This window comes from Hippopotamus amphibius, chromosome 10 (genome assembly GCF_030028045.1).
Source record: "Hippopotamus amphibius kiboko isolate mHipAmp2 chromosome 10, mHipAmp2.hap2, whole genome shotgun sequence".
In the NCBI taxonomy this organism is placed as follows: domain Eukaryota; kingdom Metazoa; phylum Chordata; class Mammalia; order Artiodactyla; family Hippopotamidae; genus Hippopotamus; species Hippopotamus amphibius.
The window spans coordinates 21,150,239-21,169,505 of NC_080195.1; the positions used below are offsets into that span (position 1 = coordinate 21,150,239).

Below are 19,267 nucleotides of genomic sequence, written 5' to 3' on the forward strand. Positions count from 1 at the left end.
CTTTTCTCAGATCCCAGAGTCCCTGTGTATGTAAAACAAGGAGTATGCAAGGGTGGGCTCTAATAGTCCCTTCCGTCTGTGCATCGTGTACCGATAAGCTGTTGGGTATGTACTGATTATATTTCATCTTAGAATTTACTGTTCTCAGTGCATTGACTAGAATGTTACTAACTGAAATGAATCAGGAAGAGAACATAAATTTGCTTGGCTCTTTAAAGCTTAAATCCAGTCTCTCATTTTTTAATGGTAAGAATGTGAAGAAACAAATGGTAAATTCACCCACAGTAACAAGGGAAAAAAGGAAGAAAAAGGAGGTTCAAATACACATCTTCAGCTGACTTGTGCACAGGAAAAGCACTATGTTACGTGATTCTTGAGTAGTGTACCTAACTATATCAGGAAAAGTCTCCTTCTGGTGCAGTGGGGGCGGGGGAGGGCAGGGATACGCAGGGAATGATGGCGATAAGCATTTTCCAAATTAGGAAACAGATATGCTTTTCTTCTTACTCTCTTACATAACCCATCTATTTTAGAAGACAACACAAAAAAACTGAAATGAAATACAAATCTCACGATTTTACTACTTTGTTAGCAGAGACACAAGCAAGTAACGCTGGGAGGGAAAGAGAGGAGAGTTTCACCCCATCCTATTCCTCTTGGCCCGGAGTTTTTTGTTTTTTGGTTTTTTTCCACAGGATTCCCTCTCCTCCGTGGCAGCCTGCTTGGGTGAGTCAGAGACCAAAGTCCAAATTTTAGAAAATGAATGAAGAAAGCTACTAATTTTTCTCTCCTCTGAATTTAAAAAGCAGTCTCGCCAAAGTACATATCCTCTTTTGGTGGCACAGAATGAGTGGTGGCACAGACAAGTGACCGGTCTTAGAGCCAGTGATCGTTTTGCCCCAGACTTCCTGCTTGAGAGGGAAATTGTGCAGCACACAAAGGCCACAGAGGCAGTACAACCTCTTACATAAATAAGTTACATAAATGAGAACCTGTTATGTAAATGTATAAACCAGCAAACATGAATTATAACCATTCACAAATGCCAAGGAGAACACGGCAAGATTCCTTCTACAGTCCCATTTTCCCCCCCTCACATTATCATAATTGTACTGTTTTATTTCACACCAGAATCGGATGTGGCTATTTGTCACATTTATTGGGGAAAGAAATTCCAAAGGACAAATGATGCTTCATATTATGTTCTGAACCATGTATTTTACTTTTGGGGGATTTGATAAGAATATAAGCATGTTTATCAACTTAAACTTTTGTGTAATCACGAACACATGTATTAAGTAGTTACTGTTGTACATTTTGCAAGCGGCTATTAAGGACAGGAATACATCACGAAAGTAAATGTCCATGGCCATATGGATATTTGTTTTACTACTTCTGGTTTCAAGTTTCAGATGAGTATGTCAGCATCTGACTAATGTCATTCGTCCGTTTATGGAGGGAAGGCGGTAATTCAGGGGGCTAGAATTAGATTCAAGGTTATGCTTGTGAATCAGTCCCAATATTCCCCACCTCAAATGATAGCTGCTCCTTGGGTCTCAGCTGCAATTTGCATCAGGTTCAATGTGGATGGTAAGTGAACTCTGCACCCTACTGGAACAGGACCCTCAGCTTTTCCTTGGCGTTTTCCTTGTTCCCTTGGGGGCAGTGTATAGCCATCCTCTCTGAAGTTGCCAGATTTGCTACTTGTGTAGTAGAAACACATGTAACTCAAAGCACTTTTGAGCCTACCTGCCTGTTGTGTATAAAGAGGGATGTTGATTAAACGTTAGGCAATTTCAGACAGCATGCTCAGCTTAACATTCCCTTTAGCTCCGTTTTGAAAATCTCATGTGAAGTATTTTTATCTAAGATCTAATAATAGTGGAATGAGAGTAAAGGGATCTTAAAACCTTTGTGTATTACTAGCTGTGTGGTTTGGGGCAAATAACTTTCCCTCTCTGGGCCATTGTTTCTAACCATTTGAAAAAGGACAGCATTAACAATCTAGTACCCTATAATCAAATCTATAAATATTTTCAACGGAGAGCTTTAAACTCGCTGCCACCAAGTTTGAAGGAAATATAACCCATTATACAAAGACAAGATCATTTTCCTTCTTTTCTGTGGGGAAAACTGCAGCCCTTGCTTGGTTTGTTGTGATATGGTGACTACACTGTGAAAAACATTCATCCTGGTGTTTTCTCTTTTAAAATGCCAAATATAGGCCTTAGCCAGCTGTGGGGCAGTACACCAGATGTGGAGAGGAACCTGTGGGCTCCCCACCTCGAGATGGGGGTGGGAGAGCGGAGTTTTAAACCAGAAAAGCAGTAGTAATTTGGCACCAGGGAAAATTATCTTTCACTCTGGAGGGAGTCACGTCAGATAGGTGAGTGGAGTTGTTTTGTTCCTAAAGTTGACCTCCTCTAGACTTGGGGAGTCACAAAGTCATCAGACGGACTTTGCGTGTTCCTAAGCCCTCTGCCTCTAGGTGTACATCTGTATCTTGGGCATAAACTAGAGAAAATGCAGATGAGCACCTGACCGCTGATACACTACACCGGGAGGCTCCCAGGGGCCAGTAAGAGGGGGCGGGTCCCCACCCAGGTGGGCGTTAAGGTCAGGGGAGGGTTGGCGATTTGGGCCTCAGTCCCGCGAGGTCGTCCGGCCGGCAGAAGAGCGCCAACAAAGCGGGGATTAGGGGAGAATCCTCAGCAGGTGGGGGGCGTCCGGCGGAGAAACCAGGGGGGATGGAGAGCTGGGCTCCTTCGGGCTTTGTTCGGTTACAAGCCAGGCCCTTCTTTCCCAAGAAGCCAATTAGATCCCCGCTGGGGGATCATCTGACCTCGCGTCTCCCGCCAGGAGGGGCTTCGGGAGGGGCGGGGCCGGCGGCCGGCTCCTCGGGGACCCGGTCGCGGGGGGTGAGGGGGAGTCCCGGGCGCCGCCGCCGCCGCCGCGCAGCCCGGCCCCGCCCCGCGCCCGCCAGGCCCCGCCCCCGGGGCTTCCCGGGCGCGCGCCGCCCCGCCGTGTCCGCGCGCCACGCCCCCCTGCTCGCGGGCCGCGTGCGGAGCCGCGCGCCCCGGAGGCTCCGGGACCGTGGCGGCGGGCGGCGGCGGCGCAGCCCTGCGCGGGTCATGTCTTCTCCGGCCGTAGCGAGGAGCTCCCAGGGAGAGACCCAAGAGGTGGACCCCCGGCCGCGGAGCCGGGGCCGGTTCTGGGAAGTGGGCGGCGGCGGCGGCGACCGGCTGGAGAGCGCGGCCGCGGAGTCGGAGCGCTGGGAGCTGCTGCTCCGCCGGGGCGAGCTGCTGGCGCTGGGCGGCCACCTGAAGGCAGCGCTGGAGGCGTACGCGGCGGCGCTGCGCCGCGGGGCCCCGGTCAGGCCCGAGTGCCTCGGCACCCTGGTGGACTGCCTGGTGTTCAACTACCGGCTCCGCCACGGGCTGGGCTGGAGCGCGGCCCCGGCGGAGGGCGCCCACCCCGGCGCCGGCGGGCTGCTCCGCTGCCTGGGCTGCCGGGGCTTCCTGAGCGAGCCGGTGACCGTGCCCTGCGGTCACAGCTACTGCCGCCGCTGCCTGCGGAGAGAGCTCCGCGCCCGCTGCCGCCTCTGCCGGGACCGGCTGCCGCCCGCCGCGGCCGCTGATGCCGAGGGGACCTCCGCGCGGCCGCCGCCTGCGGCCGCCGCCATCGCTGCTTCGGGCTTCAGGACCAGCGTCGTCCTCAGCCACCTGGCCGAAAAGTGGTTCCCGGGCCAGCGGGAGAGAGCTCGGGCGGCCGGCCGGCTCGGGGAGCTGCTGCGCCAGGGGCGCTACCGGGAGGCCCTGGCCGCCGCCTGCGAGGAGCTGCGAGCAGGTGACCGCGCGGGCCCCGCGACCCCACCCTCCTTTTTCCCCGACGGGCGGGCCGCCCCGAGCTCGTCTGCGCCCCCGGGGGGCGTCCCCGAGGCCGGCTGCAGCTCGCGGCGGGTCGGGTCCTGGGGCCCCGGAGGGGGGTGGGAGGGGGCGGCGCCCCGGGTGCTTCGGTCACAGTGGGGATCGCCCTGGAGCCGACTGTGACGCGGCGCGGGGTTCCCTCCGTCGGGGCCTGGCGCTGTGGCGGGCGCGCCCGGAGCGGAGCGGGGCGGGTGGCCGGGCGAGGCCGCCGGAGCGCGGGATGGGGAGGGAGTTGCGCGAGCCTGAGCGGCTGCTCGCTTCCTGCCGCGCTCTTTCCGGTAATTGGCCGCTCGGGCCGGGCCGGGTCCGCCGCGGGGAGACGCCAGCCGGGGCGGGGAGAGGATCCCCAGCCAAGGCTGCGTGTGCGACGTACACCTCGGTCTCCCACAAAAGTCACCGGGGCAATTGGAAACCGCGGGAGGCAGAATTGCATAAGCTGGGGGCGGGGGGGGATGGGGGGCGTTGTGTAACGGGTGACGTCTGGTGGGCGTGGCGGGAGCTCGCCGCCCGCACCCCGCACCCCGCACCCGAGGCCCCGGCGGCCGCTGGCCTTCGGAGCTCATCAGGGTTGCTCCAGTCTCAGATGAATAACGCCTGCAGACTTGGTTCTTCTTGAGGATTTCCACCTGTCTATTTCAAAGCGTGCTTATTTCAGAAACGCACGTGTGCTTACTTTGGTTACACCTAGTTCACGGTTAAAGCTAAAGAGGTAGCCCCTGATCGAGTTCGTGTTTGCCTTTGCACTCTTGATCAAGCTGTGGGAGCAGGCCTTGAAGATCTTTTGTCTGTTTCTTGGCCTCTAAGAAGCGGTTTCGGCCTCTTTACCTAGGCTAGCACTTTTCTTAAGGTGGTTTTGGGCTGTGGAAAGGGACATTGCCGGGAGTTCGTTAGCTATGTAAAACGAAGAGCCGTTCTTTTTCCTACCAAGGGAATGTTAACCCACCCCCACCCCACGCCCACTCCACGCCCCTGCCCCGGGGACGTTATCTGGGGCAATATCTAGAGACACTTTTGGTTGCCACCCCTTGTGGGAGTGGTGCTGGTACATCTAGTGGGTAGCGGCCAGAGATGCTACTCAACATCCAGTCACGCACGGGACAGTCTCCCACACAATGATCAGGCCCAAAATGTCAATTTTGTCACTGTTAAGCCTTTCGTTAAATAAGCATATTTCAGAATTAAGGTTTATACAGGCACGGAATAACACTTGTGAAAATAATCCCCAAGAAAATAGATGTCCAAAACATAAACTAATGTGAAGTATGAGGAGCATTTATAAACTATGTAAGTGAAAGTAGCTTGTTGTAGGTCTTTTACATTGTGTTCTGTCATTTTGAACTAGTAACTGTGTTGAGTTGTTTAATACCTTTAGAGTTCAAAGCGCAAACCTGGCATATTTTCATATTCTTTCAGTATCTTTATGGGGAGTAGCAGTTATAAAATAGAATGATAGACCCCAAACAAAAGAGAACTATTTGGAATACAAAATTCCAATACGGCTCAGCCTCCCTGGGGGAATAGAATATGAATTTGGTGAAGTAAAGACCATCTAGGACATGGTCCTCATGTTTAAAATGAAGAAACAGAAGCTGCAGCAGTGAAATGACTTGTCCACAGTCACACAGCCAGGTGACTGTGGAGGCAACGCTGTGTCCTCCATTTCTCCTAAATGTTGGACCAGGGTTCATTCTACCTTTATAGCTCATTCAGTGAAAATGTTTAACATAAATTTCCAAGGAAGTTTTTTGTCACTAGTATAAAATAAAGGATGAAACTTACTGACAGCACTATTCAGTATTAACTCCCACTGATTTAGTGGTTTGACCTCTTAAATTAGGCATTTCATAAGAATTCAGGTCCTAATCCATGGAAGAACTGGGAGTACATTTACTAATTAAGATCTAGCTTAGTGTTCTATGACCAATAATCTTTTAATTAAAGAAGATTTGGGGCCTGGGGTTGAGGATATTATTGTTAACAGAAAAAGACTGAAAGATCTACTCTTTCTCTTTTTTCAGTTTGCATAGACTGTATGTGGGAATTTTGTCCACTTAGCTGCTTAATTCTACTTTTGCTGGAGTAGAACCCAGGTCTCCTGACTTTCGCCTAACGAGTCTGTTTTCCCCTCATTTTTAGGTCTTTCAGAAGTCATTAATTCCATACTCAAGTGTGTCTGAATGGTACTAATGAGGATAACTTTTTTCATCCTTTGAATTTTTAGTGCAAAGTAGGAGGAAAGAAATCTTAGAGTTAACAAATTATAGTTGGTAAAGTACAGATATTATGTGTTTAACCGTTTATGGGTATAAATAAAAAGGTTTATTAGTAGAGTTATAAGTCTATTTGTACAGTTAAGCTTTAACTTTTTGAGCCAATTAGCTAGATAAGCATTTTGAAGTGTATTTATATAATTGTACAGCTGTAGTTAGTCAAGATACTGTAATTGCTAACAGTAGAAAAAGACCTTCACTATATTTTCTTCATATAATTCTTACAATGAAACAAGTAAGTAGTATTAACTAGAAAAAAATAATCTAGTCTACAGTTAGCCCACACACATCCAAATTTAATTCCTGTCAACAAGAAAGGAAAGCTAGAAAACCTCTGCCAAAATCAGAACGTTCCCATTGAGATTACATAAGTTTCTGTTGAATTGAAATATATTTAGATAACATTTAATCCATTGATCTTTTGGTATTAACTCTCAGATGTTTCATAACTTTACCTTCTTAGTATTCAAGGATATTATGTAAAAGTCTTTTCTGCACTGAATCTTTATACTTAAGAGTCTTTGGAAATAGTCCAACTTTGCTATGCTCTCTTTTTATTTTTAATGAAGTTTTACACTGACTTGCCGCTCTCCCCCCAGAGAAGACCAACAGAACAGTATAATTTACAGTTTGAACTGGTTAAAAAAAATAAAGGTCATAAGGAGAACATTTCATTTAAAATACTTGGAGAAGGAAAGTTTTGTTTTGAATATTAATTATAGTCCTTGACTCTTACCAAGTATTTTAAAATTCTTTATATCATTTCATTGTCACAAAGACTCCTGTGAGTACCATTATCCATAAAGGCACCTAGGGTTAGAGAGGCAGTATAGTCTAGTAGTTAGAGCTGTGCATGCTGGTGTCTGATGACCTGGGTTTGAATCCCAGTGAAGACTCCACCTGCGCTTTGGCCTTGTGCCTGTGTCTAACCTCCCTGTTTTGCTTTCCTTATCTACAAAGTGAGAATAGTGTCTGCCTCATAGATACCAGCCATAATAACAGCCTAGGGCTGTTGTGAGAATTAAGAGTCAAAACACATGAAGTGCTTTGAGTGGTGCCTGATGGATAAATACTCAGTAAATATTAATTAAAATATTTTTAAAATGTAAAATTTGTGCTCCAGCAAGGTGATTTAGCTAAGATTGAAATCTGTCTTTTTTTGAATGTTTTGTTATTTTTTTTTATTGGAGTATAGTTGCTTTACAATGTTGTGTTAGTTTCTGCCACACAGTGAAGTGAATCAGCCATACGCATACACACACCCCCTCCCTCTTGGACCTCCCTCCCCTGCATTCTACCCAACTAGGCCATCACCGCACCAAGCTGACCTCCTTGTGCTATATACATCACGTTACCACTAGCTATCTGTTTTGCACATGGTAGTGTATTTATGTCAAACATAATCTCCGAATTCATCCCACCCTTCCCTTCTCCCCTGTTTCCACACATCCATTCTCTACATCTGCCTTTTTTTTTAAAAGAACTTTTATTGAGATACAGTTAATATAAAATAAACTGCATATATTTAGAGTGTACAATTTGGTATCCCAATCTCCCAATTCATTCCCCCCCAACCCTCCCCACTTTCCCCACTTGGTGTCCATATGTTTGTTCTCTACATCTAGGTCTCTATTTCTGCCTTGCAAAATGGTTGATTTGTGCCATTTTTCTATATTCTGCATATATGTGTTAATATACGATATTTGTTTTTCTCTTTCTGACTCACTTCACTCTGTATGACAGTCTCTAGGTCCATCCATGTCTCTGCAAATGTCCCAGTTTCATTGCTTTTTACAGCTGAGTAATATTCCATTGTGTATATATACCACATCTTTTTTATCCATTCATCTGTTGATGGACATTTAGGTTGCTTCCATGTCCTGGCTGTTGTAAAGAGTGCTGCAGTGAACATTGGAGTGCATGTGTCTTTTTGAATGATGGTGTTCTCTGGGTATATGCCCAGCAGTGGGATTGCTGGGTCATATGGTAGCTCTATTTTTAGTTTTACAAGGAACGTCCATACTGCTCACCATAGTGGCTGTATCAATTTACATTCCCACCCACAGTGCAAGAGCATTCCCTTTTCTCCACACCCTCTCCAGCATTTACTGTTTGTAGATTTTCTGATGATGCCCATTCTGACCGTGTGAGGTGATACCTCATTGTCATTTTGATTTGCATTTCTCTAATAATTAGTGATGTCGAGCATCTTTTCATGTGCCTCTTGGCCATCCATATGTCTTCTTTGGAGAAATGCCTCTTTAGGTCTTCTGCCCATTTTTTGATTGGGTTGTTGGTTTTTTTGATGTTGAGCTCCATGTGCTGTTTGTATATTTTGGAGATTAATCCTTTCTCTGTTGCTTCATTTGCAGATATTTTCTCCCATTCTGAGGGTTGTCTTTTCATCTTGTTTATGATTTCCTTTGCCATGCAAAAGCTTTTAAGTTTAATTAGGTCCCATTTGTTTATTTTTGTTTTTATTTTCATTACTCTAGGAGGTGGGTCCTAAAAGATCTTGCTGTGATTTATATCAAAGAGCATTTTTCCTTTGTTTTCCTCTAAGAGTTTTATAGTGTCCAGTCTTACATTTAGGTCTTTAATCCATTTTGAGTTTATTTTTGTTTGTGGTGTTAGGTAGTGTTCTAATTTCACTCTTCTACATGTAGTTGTCCAGTTTTCCCAGCACCACTATTGAAGAGACTGTCTTTTCTCCATTATATGTTCTTGCCTCCTTTGTCATAAATTAGGTGACCATATGTGCATGGGTTTATCTCTGGGCTTTCTATCCTGCACCATTGATCTATATTTCTGTTTTTGTGCCAGTACCATACTGTCTTGATTACTGTAGCTTTGTAGTATAGTTTGAAGTTGGGGTGCCTGATTCCTCCAGCTCTGTTTTTCTTTCTCAAGATTGCTTTGGCTATTCAGGGTCTTTTGTGTTTCCATACAAATTATAAAATTCTTCGTTCTAATTCTGTGAAGAATGCCATTGGTAATTTGATAGGGATTGCATTGAATCTGTAGATTGCTTTGGGTAGTATAGTCGTTTTCACAATATTGATTCTGCCAATCTAAGAATGTGGTATATTTCTCCATCTGTTTATGTCATCTTTGATTTCTCTCATCAGTGTTTTAGTTTTCTGAGTACAAGTCTTTTGTCTCCTTAGGTAGGTTTATTCCTAGGTATTTTATTATTTTGTTGCAATGGTAAATGGATTGTTTCAAGTGACTTTTTAAAGGCACGCAGGTAACCAAGTTACAACTGAAAGCAGAAATTGGGCATGTGAATATTACTTCTAAGACTGAAGTTGATTTTTTAAGTTAGCATATAAAACATAAATCTTAAGTGCTCTTGCTGTTCATTTAACAAATGTGTATTGAGTGCTTACTAGGCATTGTTTTAGGTGCTAGATATACAGCCATGAGCAAAATCAAGTCTCTGTCCTTACAGAGTGTGTATTTCTTTGTTTCTTTTAAAATTGCAGCAAATTGGTATTTACAGTATTGAAAAGCACCAGAAAAAGGACTTATTACTTAATTGATTTCTAACACACTGAGCCTATATCCATTATATCTCTGATTTGTCTTTCAATTCAGAAGTCGCTTTAAGGATTTTTGCAGTGCCTCAGTTATAACAGCATATTCTTATTATTATAGAAAATGCAAAGGGGGAGTTACATAAATAACTATTAAGTGCTCTGTTTTAAATTCTGTGTTTTTACTTTTTTAGAAACAACATTCATCAAACAAATGATGAAAGATTTACCAAAACTAAGTTATTGTAGATTTCTCATTATTTGTATGTTAACCTTTGGTTTATTCAGAATTGTTTCTCTATTTAGTGGAGTATTTCTAAGAGGCTTAGATATATTCAAGTGTAATTTTAAACAAATTTGTAGAATATTCTGCCTCTTACAGTGTAAAGATATTTTTCAAAATTATTATGTTTTATTATAGAAGGTGAATGACTGAAGAGAATTCTAAAATGCAAGGCAAAAGTTTCTGTTCATTTCCCTCCCCCCCCCCCCCCCCACTTTGTACGATAGGATCATTCTTTTCCTTTTTTTTTTTCTTTTCTCTTTCTTTTTTTGCTTCTCATTTTGCCCAACCTGTGTTACTGATTCCTAAGGATGTTTCTCATCTGGCTAAGGTTTATTTGGGTAAAAGAGGTAGAAAATACTCTTCTAATACCTTGTATCAAGAGCTAATCTCATTTATCAACTCATTTTGAAATATTTTGTAATATTAACAGTAACTGTTACTTATTGAGCATTCTGTGTTAACTGTTAGCATGCACGATCTTATTTACTCCACACAACAAGATGTAGGTATCACCAGCATTTTATAGATGAGGAGACTGAGGCTCAAAGAGTTTGGTAAACTGTCCAAAGTGGATCTGAAGCCAGATCTTGTGAATCCAGTGGTTATTATCTTAATTAGTATGCCAGACTACTATTCCTGGACTTTATTAATCAATCACTAATAACTTGTCACTTGGCAGCTCTTAGTTTACTGTGATAACCAAGTTCTGCCGTACTGAACTTGACAAAGAAATAGAAGCAAAGAAATTTGGTATTTCAGTTAGCCATTGGAATTCTTGAAATAGCTGAACATATAAATCTAAGAAAAAAGACACTCAAGAGGAATACTTACACATAAACAATCCAAATAGCCAATAAATAGTTTTAAAAGTCAAACTTACTGAAAAAATGCATATCAAAATAATGATGTTGTTTTCATTTGTGTTTTTCTAGGAAACAAAAATATACAGCTTCTGGGAGTGTAAAATAAATTTTTATAAAAGGAGGGTGAGCAGAATGTATTGAAGACTTTGTATATCTATAACTTTCTACACAGCCACTCAACTTTATAGTAAATAACTAAGGAAATAAACTGATATGTAAAATCTTATATATGTTCATTGCAGTACTTTTTATATTAGCAAAAATTAGAAGTAATAGGGAATTGTTAAATAGATGGTATACATAGTGGAATACTTTGCAACCGTTAAAAATCTTGTGGATATAATTACATTGACAGAAAAAGCAGATTATACACAGTATATATGGTATATTTCATAAAACTATACATTAAAAATGTAATCTACATACATAGATAAAAAGTACAGGTTATATGCTGATACTGGTTATTTCTCAGTTCATGAGAGCATGAATTGAGGAACTTACGGGGACAGATTTTAATGGATTTTTTTTTGTGGTGAGAAAGAATTTTTAATTCTTAATTTTCTGTATTTTTCAAAGTTTATTAGTAAATACTTTATAACTTTTGTTATTCAAAACAAGTTTCTTGAAGTTGAAATAAATGACATGTACACTCCTATTACTACCCATCACATATTGGAAAACAGATGAGGAATCACCACTCCAGAGAACTGTCCCTCTGCAGCCCTTGCAGTGCCTTGGACAACTTAAGACTAGTTTCCTCAGATGTGTACCAGAATTTTGTTTCAGTCTTTTTATTTGCCTAACAACTCATGATATTACTGGGTTGAAGAGAAGATTAAAAATGAGGGCATGAATTGAGGAGCTCAAGGGGACATATTTTAATGAATTTCTCCTGGTTCAGCAAACATTTATCAAAGCCAGGATTTGAGGATACAGAGAAAGTAAATAATGGAGGGAGCTCAAAAAACAGATTTTTAAAATTAAATAAATGCTACGCACATACAGTGAAGGAACACAAGTCATAATAGCAAACACTTAAATAGTACTTACAATGTACCAAGCTCTGTTCTAAATACTTTGCACACATTAACTCTCTCTCTCAAGTAACCCTGTGAGGGGGATACTGTTATTACTATAGAGGTGAACAGCAAGAACTCCGGAGCCAGGCAGCTGGTGGTAGCATCTAGAATCCACCACTTACGAGCTGTTTGATCTTGGGCAAGTTACTTAAACTCTCTGTACTCAGTTTCTTTATCTATAAAAATGTGGACAGTGTTACACCCACATAGGATTGTTCTGAAGGTTGTAAATCGTTTAGAACAGTGCAGAGTTTGTTGTTATCAGATAACTGTACTAGCTGAAAAAAACTCATCTATCATTTAAATTCTTGCCCTTTGCTCCTCTGTGTTTTTTTTTTATTTTTATTTTTTGTATTAAAAATGTCTGCTTAAATTCAGTTCTTCCCTTTGGGATAGATTTTTTTTTTAAATTTTTATGTTATATTGGAGTATAGCTGGTTAACAATTATGTGAACACAGTTAACAATTGTGTTAGTTTCAGGTATATAACAAAGTGTTTCAGTTATACATATATCTGTGCTTTTACAAATTCTTTTCCCATGTAGGTTATTACAGAATATTGAGCAGAGTTCCCTGTGCTATACAGTAGGTCCTTGTTATCTTTTTTAAATATAGCAGTGTGTATATGTCAATCCCAAACTCCCAATTTATCCCTCTCCCCCGCCCCCCAATCTTTCCTGTTTGGTAACCATAAAGTTTGCTTTCTAAGTCTGTGATTCTATCTCTGTTTTGTAAATAAGTTCATTTGTATCTTTTTTTTTTTTTTTAGGTTCCACATATGAGCAATATCATATATTTGTCTTTGTCTGATTTACTTCACTTAGTATGATAATCTCTAGGTCCATCCATGTTGCTGCAAAGGACACTATTTCATTCTTTTTTATGGCTGAGTAATATTCCATTGTATGTATGTACCACATCTTCTTTATCCATTCATTTGTCAGTGGACATTTAGGTTACTTCTGTGTTTTGGCTATTGTAAATAGTGTTGCACTGAACATTGGGGTGTATGTATCTTTTCGAATTATGGTTTTCTCTGGATATATGCCCGGGAGTGGGACTGCTAGATCATATGATAATTCTATTTTTAGTTTTCTGAGGAACCTTCATACTCTTCTTCACAGTGGCTGTACCAATTTACATTCCCACCAACAGTGCAGGAGGGTTCCCTTTTCTCCATACCAGCATTTATTGTTTGTAGTCTTTTTGATGATGGCCATCCTGACTGGTGAGGGGTGATATCTCAATGTAGTTTTGATTTGCATTTTTCTAGTAACTAGCCATGTTGAGCATCTTTTCGTGTACCTCTTGGCCATCTGTATGTCTTCTTTAGAGGAATGTCTGTTGAGATCTGCCCATTTTTTGATTGGGGTTTTTTTTTATATTGAGCTGCATGAGCTTTTCGCAGATTTTGGAGATTAACCCCTTGTCGGTTGCTTCGTTTGTAAATATTTTGTGCCATTCTGTGGGTTGCCTTTTTGTTTTGTTTATGGTTTCCTTTGCTGTGCAAAAGCTTTTGAGTTTGATTAGGTCCAATTTGTTTATTTTTGTTTTTATTTCCATTACTCTAGGAGGCAGCTCTAAAAAGATACTGCTGCAATTTATGTCAGAGAGTGTTCTGCCTATGTTTTCCTCTAAGAGTTTTATAGTATTAGGTCTTACATTTGGGTCTTTAACCCATTTAGAGTTTATTTTTGTGTATGGTGTTAAAGAATGTTCTAATTTCATTCTTTTACATGTACCTGTCCAGTTTTCCCAGCACCATTTATTGAAGAGACTGTCTTTTATCCACTGTATAGTCTTGCCTCCTTTGTCATAAATTAATTGACCACAGGTGGACAGAAACTCAGTTTTATAGCTGAGGAAACGGAGGTACAGAGGAGTTTGGTAATTTGCCGCAGTTCACAACGAGTGAGTGGAGGAACCAGAAGTTGAAGCCAGGCAGTCTGGCCTCCAGGCTCATGCTCTGGATCCTTATGGGATGCTGAGTGCAGTAGACGCAGAGAAAAGCATCTTGGAGAAGAGATTGGTGAGCTGAGTCTTATTAGATGAGAAAAAGTTATCCAGACCAAGGGAAGTTGGGTTGGGGTGGTCTCACAGGGAATGATAAGGAGGAAGCTCTGTGAGAAAGGAAGGAGGCATGAAGTCGAATGGCGTACGTGGGGCGAGGTGAGTAGCTAGGTCTTGTTGGGACTTCTAGTGGGACGTTCATAACGGTGGGAAATGAGGCTGGAGAGATGGGCAGGACCCAGGCATGGGGAAGCTTGGCTGCTGTGCTCAATGCCTATTTATCTGTGGGTGGTGAGGACATAGGTAAAACTGGTGTGCAGTCAGTAAGCTGTTACAGTAGTCTTCAAGATATTTTGGAAGCCAAAACTAAGGCTATTAGGAGTAGGATTGGAAAAAACCGGGGACGAATTTGGGAAATATTAGAGGAGATAAAGTCGACCACGGTAAGGGTTTGATTTGCGAAGTCAGTGTTACTAACAGAAGACAGTGAACAGACACCTTTTTTGGGCGGTGGGGGATGGGAAGCATACTGAGCTTGAGGAGAAGCACAGCAGGCTGTTGGAAATTTGATGCAACTGAAGGTAGGGTGAAAAAAATTAGATGTGGGAGTTAAATCAAGCTCAGTACACTTAGCTCAATCCACATCTTTATATTTCTTCATTTTTCCAACAAATTGTGTAACGTGCCAGGCACTGCACACTTGCAGCTGGGGACTGAGAGGCGGGCCCTCCCCGGTGGCCTGTGCAGTGAGGTGACGCGTTCATTCCAGCGTCCGCGGGGCCAGGCAGCGAGCAGACAGTAAATATTTGTTGGCTGTTTCACACCTGAGTTAATGACACGGCCCAGGCTGATGGCGTTTTTTTCACGGTTGCCTTTCGCAAACGTGGACACGGAGGGTAGACATTCTGTATCCTTAGGCCATTTGAAGGGTCTCAATTAGTGTGGCTCTTTTTGTGAATTAAGGATTTGAAGGAAATAAGTGGGGTGGCCCTAATCTCTTTTAAAAAGTATTGGGAGTTTGAACTCAACTGATGAGGTGGGGGTTTTTTCCCCCTAATAGTGTCATTCAAAATAATTATTCTATTGACATTTGAAGTTCTCAATAAAAACATGACCTATGAGGATTTGGGGAGCAAGAGTTTTAAGATCTGGCCCATCTCTTCATGGGCTCCACCTCTTTTCTAATCCCAGTAGACACTAGCTTTCCAGGGAGTCTGGACAGCCTGAGTGCTTCTGTGTTGAGAGGGGCACAGTCCTTTCTGGCTTCCCTCAGAGGGGAGAAGCATGGTAGATTGACTGGGTGCTTTGAAGACGGAGGTCTCTTCAGCCCCTTCCTTCAGTGCTGCCCTAGAGAAGCTGTGCAAAGGGCACCGCTGAGCAGTGAGGCCTTGGATACAGTACTCACGAGGTCCAAATGTGCACTGCGTTGTGTCATGCCGTGGGGACTTGCTGTAAAAGAAAATGTGAGAAGAAAAAAAGCCCAGTGAAGGATCTGCATGTGGAGAGGGCTGCTTGTGACTGTGAACCCCCTCTCTCTCTGGAGGTGCTGGAGTACAGGTGGGGTCCCAAGGATGCTGTTGGAAGCACCCCAGCTGTGCACACCCTGGTCACCGTCCTCTCCAGCTCAGGGGTTTGGACGCTGCTGCGGTGAGGGCTACTTGGACTGATTTTCACATGCTGCTCTCAGTTTCCCCAACTCCAGTTGTGCTTGTGAAATCAGGATCACATGCTACCCTTTCACAAGAAAATAGAATTTTCTGATGAGATTGTAAGCTCCTTGAAGACAGGGATAAAGTGAAAGCTTTTAAACCTCTGCAGGGTCTAGCTTGGTGCTAGGACTCTTCATTCTTGATTGATTAATCACATGCATCTTTCAGTTTCTGTGTGTTTTTGTTCAGAGATAATGATTTACAATTATATTTCTTTTAAGAAACAAAAAATGAAATATTCCAGACATGTCTTTTTCTGTTTAGGAAGTAAGAAATATTTTCATGAAATATTAATTTTATTCTTAAAATTTTTTCATCGGTATAAATTTGAGGGAACAGTATAATTTGGGTTCTCAAGCACCAGCAACTGAAAAAGGCCTAATTTAATTGTTAAATCGAGAGTTATCTGTAGAAAAGCAATCATTTAAAAACCAGAGTAAATCAAGGAGCTATTAAGGAGTTTTATTATAGTTTTGGGGTTTTTTTTGTTTTTGTTTTTGGATGAGGCATTATAGGTCTTTACACCCTTCCCACAATGAATGTTTTATAAGCATACATTTTTGGAAGCTGTCAAAGATGAATAGCTTTAAAAGATGAGTCAAGTTAATGTCATCTGTAGATGTACTGAAAATTAGTCTCTGGCTTAGACTTCAGTTTTAGAATCTATGTACTTGTAGTAATTGATTATAGTATCATAAATGAACCAACTAAGTGTCTGAAATTTTAAGTGTCATTGGATACTAATTTAGTTTCTCAAGTAGAGCTGGAGAACATAGTGCAATTATCAACAAAGCTTTTTTCCCTCAAATATTTGAAATTAAATCTGTCTTGGGACTGTCCGATACTATTCTTGCTAAAGGCAGGAATTTAAAAAATTTCCCTGTTAAAAAAGCTGACTCTTATCAGCCCATTTCCTCCAGAAGCAGGACCACTGTGTATCCTCATGAGATCGTGCCTCAGTCAGTCTCTGTAACTATGGGAATTCCAGGTGCAATAGTTACACATATGGTCATTTATAAATAAGGATTTTAAAATTAGGTGTAAAGTAAGATTTACCACAAAAAGGCAAATCTTCTAGGACAAAACATCTAGGACAGAAGTCTTTTAAATCTTTACAGAATGACCTATTTTAAGAAAACATTTTCTTAGGGGTGATTGATTATATTATGAAAATATTTTCAGCTTTTTAAAAAAGCATAATTTCCTCCACTAAAATAATCTACTCATGAGGATTTGATAAGTTTCAACATGCTAGTGGGTTGCACCTGTACTGTGCTTGGTTCACAGCCTTTGCTTTGGTGGTTACTGACTAGAATCAGAGTCAGTTCTTAATCTAGTATGATGTATTTTGTGGGTTATACAATAATCTTTTAAAAATAATCAAACCTTCATAACATATTTATTTCAGAGCCCAGCGATTTGACTCTGAAAGTTTACAGAGCTGAATCATATGCTGGTCTTCAAGAGTTTAAAGCAGCCATAGAAGATTTAAATGCAGTTCTCTTTCAACTGCCAAATTGGCCTGAGGTAAGATTACTGTTTTACATTTGCATACATTCACAGATTTCAACTGTCGGGAATATGCATTCAATTATGGTTATAAGTTATAATGGAATGGATTGGGTGATTCTTAAAATACACAGAGTTCTAGAAATCTAAGGTCAGTATTCCGAGTGGATGAATATTATCCGTCAGTTTTTTAAACTATAAGAAACCTTTGTTTCCTACCTAAAGAGCAACCTGAATTCAAGGCACAAGGAAAAAAAGAGAGACTTTAGTATACAGTATTTCCTCAAAGAGATACAACTGGCCCTGTTGCAGAGATGGATCCAAACTGGTTATCAATGGAGGAGGTTTATCAATGGAAAGAGAAGAGGTCCTTGTGGCTGAACAGTTCACTGAGGCAGTGTGATGGGAACTGGGTGATTAGGGAGTGGTTTAATACGGTAGATGGGGCAAAGGAGGTTGCCTTGCCCATGCTTTTTTTTTTTTTTTTTTTTTTTTGCCCACGCTATTTTAAAAAAAGACTTGCAGCATGTATATAATATATAATCAGTTTACTAATTCTTTTTATCAAATTTGCCAAGGCAAATCAGTCCATCTCCCACATATGTTCTTTAAGTTAGAAGTCATTTTTTATGTGACTTTATCCTCCATTCAAAGCTGTGCCTTTGAAGACAGTATAGTAAGGATGCTCTAAAAATTATAAATTAATAAGGAAAGTGATTCAAAAGGGATATAATTAGAAATGTTGTTTTGAAGTCATTTTTTGGGCCTCAGTTCCCCCATAAGTGCCTTTCCAGGGTAGGGTGTAAATATGCCTTTAAAATGCTTGGGTCGCCTCAGAGTCACTAAGAGTTTCAGAGCATTTCTGAGCAGACCTTTTTTTTTTTTTCTTGATACTATTTAAAAATAATTCCAGGGACTTCCCTGGTGGCACAGTGGATAAGACTCCACACTCCCAATGCAAGGGGCCCAGGTTCAATCCCTGGTGAGAGAACTAGATCCCACATGCATGCCACAACTGAGAGTTCGCATGCCACAACTAAGGAGCCAGTGTGATGCAACTAAGGGGTCTGCCTGCTTCAACTAAGACCCAATGCAACCAAATAAATAAATAAATAAATAAATAAATAAATAATTCCATCCATAAAATTTGTGTATATGTGCTTTTATTGAAGGTCTACTTCAGGAAAGGAAAAGTCCTCCATGATGCTGGCTTTTTAGGTGATGCCTTACAACTGTTTCTTCAGTGCTTAGCACTAGATGAAGATTTCGCACCTGCAAAGCTAGAAGTAGAAAAGGTAATCAGTTTACCAACTACAGTACTTTAAGGTCTTTTTACAAATGCCAATTAGAATCTTAGGGTAAGAACATAAGGAGGGTCCATAAGTCACATTTAGTGGCAATTTGACAGGTAGTTTTCAGGTTCATATACTTATTAGCATACTGAGTTCTTACCGAAATCAAAACATTTCATTCAGAGATAGTTAAATGCATTATTTTTGCCTAGTTAAATTTAGATGTTCTCTAATAGTTTGTTCCATGGGAGCCAGACTAATCATCCTTAATTAGACATTGTTGTCATGATATTTCTGCTCAGGAATTTTTATTGCTTTCCTTTGCCTTTCATTTCAGGTCTAAACTTTGCCTGCTGTCCGTGGCTGCCGATAGTACTGCCCCATGCAATTTGTTTTGCCTTAATTTTCTCAGTACTCCATACATCCCTTTCCAAAGTTTGTTCAGTGGTGTGTCAGTAGATATTCATTAAAAGGAAGAAGGGAAGGGGATTCTCTGATCTAATGACTTTGGGAAACATTGGGTTAAACCCATCAAACAGACTTCTTCAGATCTTCTCAAGAGTTTTTGCTTTGCTGGCATGACAGTAGCATTCAGCTTTTGCCAGATTTACTCACAGAGCATCTGGGAAGACTAGAGTCTCTGAAAAATGTTTTGGGAAAATCTACCCTAGCACAGTTTAAGTACCCAGTCGTGATACTCCCCTCGATATCCCCTAAAGATGCCACGGTATTTATTACCTTCGAAGTGTTTCTTCCTAGTGTGGCTTTTTGTCAGAGTCATCTTGGG

General features: G+C 41.8%; 1 protein-coding gene across 2 annotated transcripts in view; it reads left to right on the forward strand.

Annotated features, from left to right (window-relative positions):
- Positions 1-3,043: 3,043 nt before the first annotated feature.
- LONRF1 (LON peptidase N-terminal domain and ring finger 1) overlaps positions 3,044-19,267 on the forward strand; it is a 66,739-nt gene continuing 50,515 nt past the window's right edge. For both annotated transcript variants that reach the window (XM_057696687.1, XM_057696686.1), the window contains exons 1-3: positions 3,044-3,846; positions 17,088-17,206; positions 18,361-18,483. In XM_057696687.1, coding sequence (XP_057552670.1) covers positions 3,132-3,846; positions 17,088-17,206; positions 18,361-18,483 — 957 coding nt within the window. In that variant the 5' untranslated portion in view covers positions 3,044-3,131. The remainder of the gene's footprint in view (positions 3,847-17,087; positions 17,207-18,360; positions 18,484-19,267) is intronic.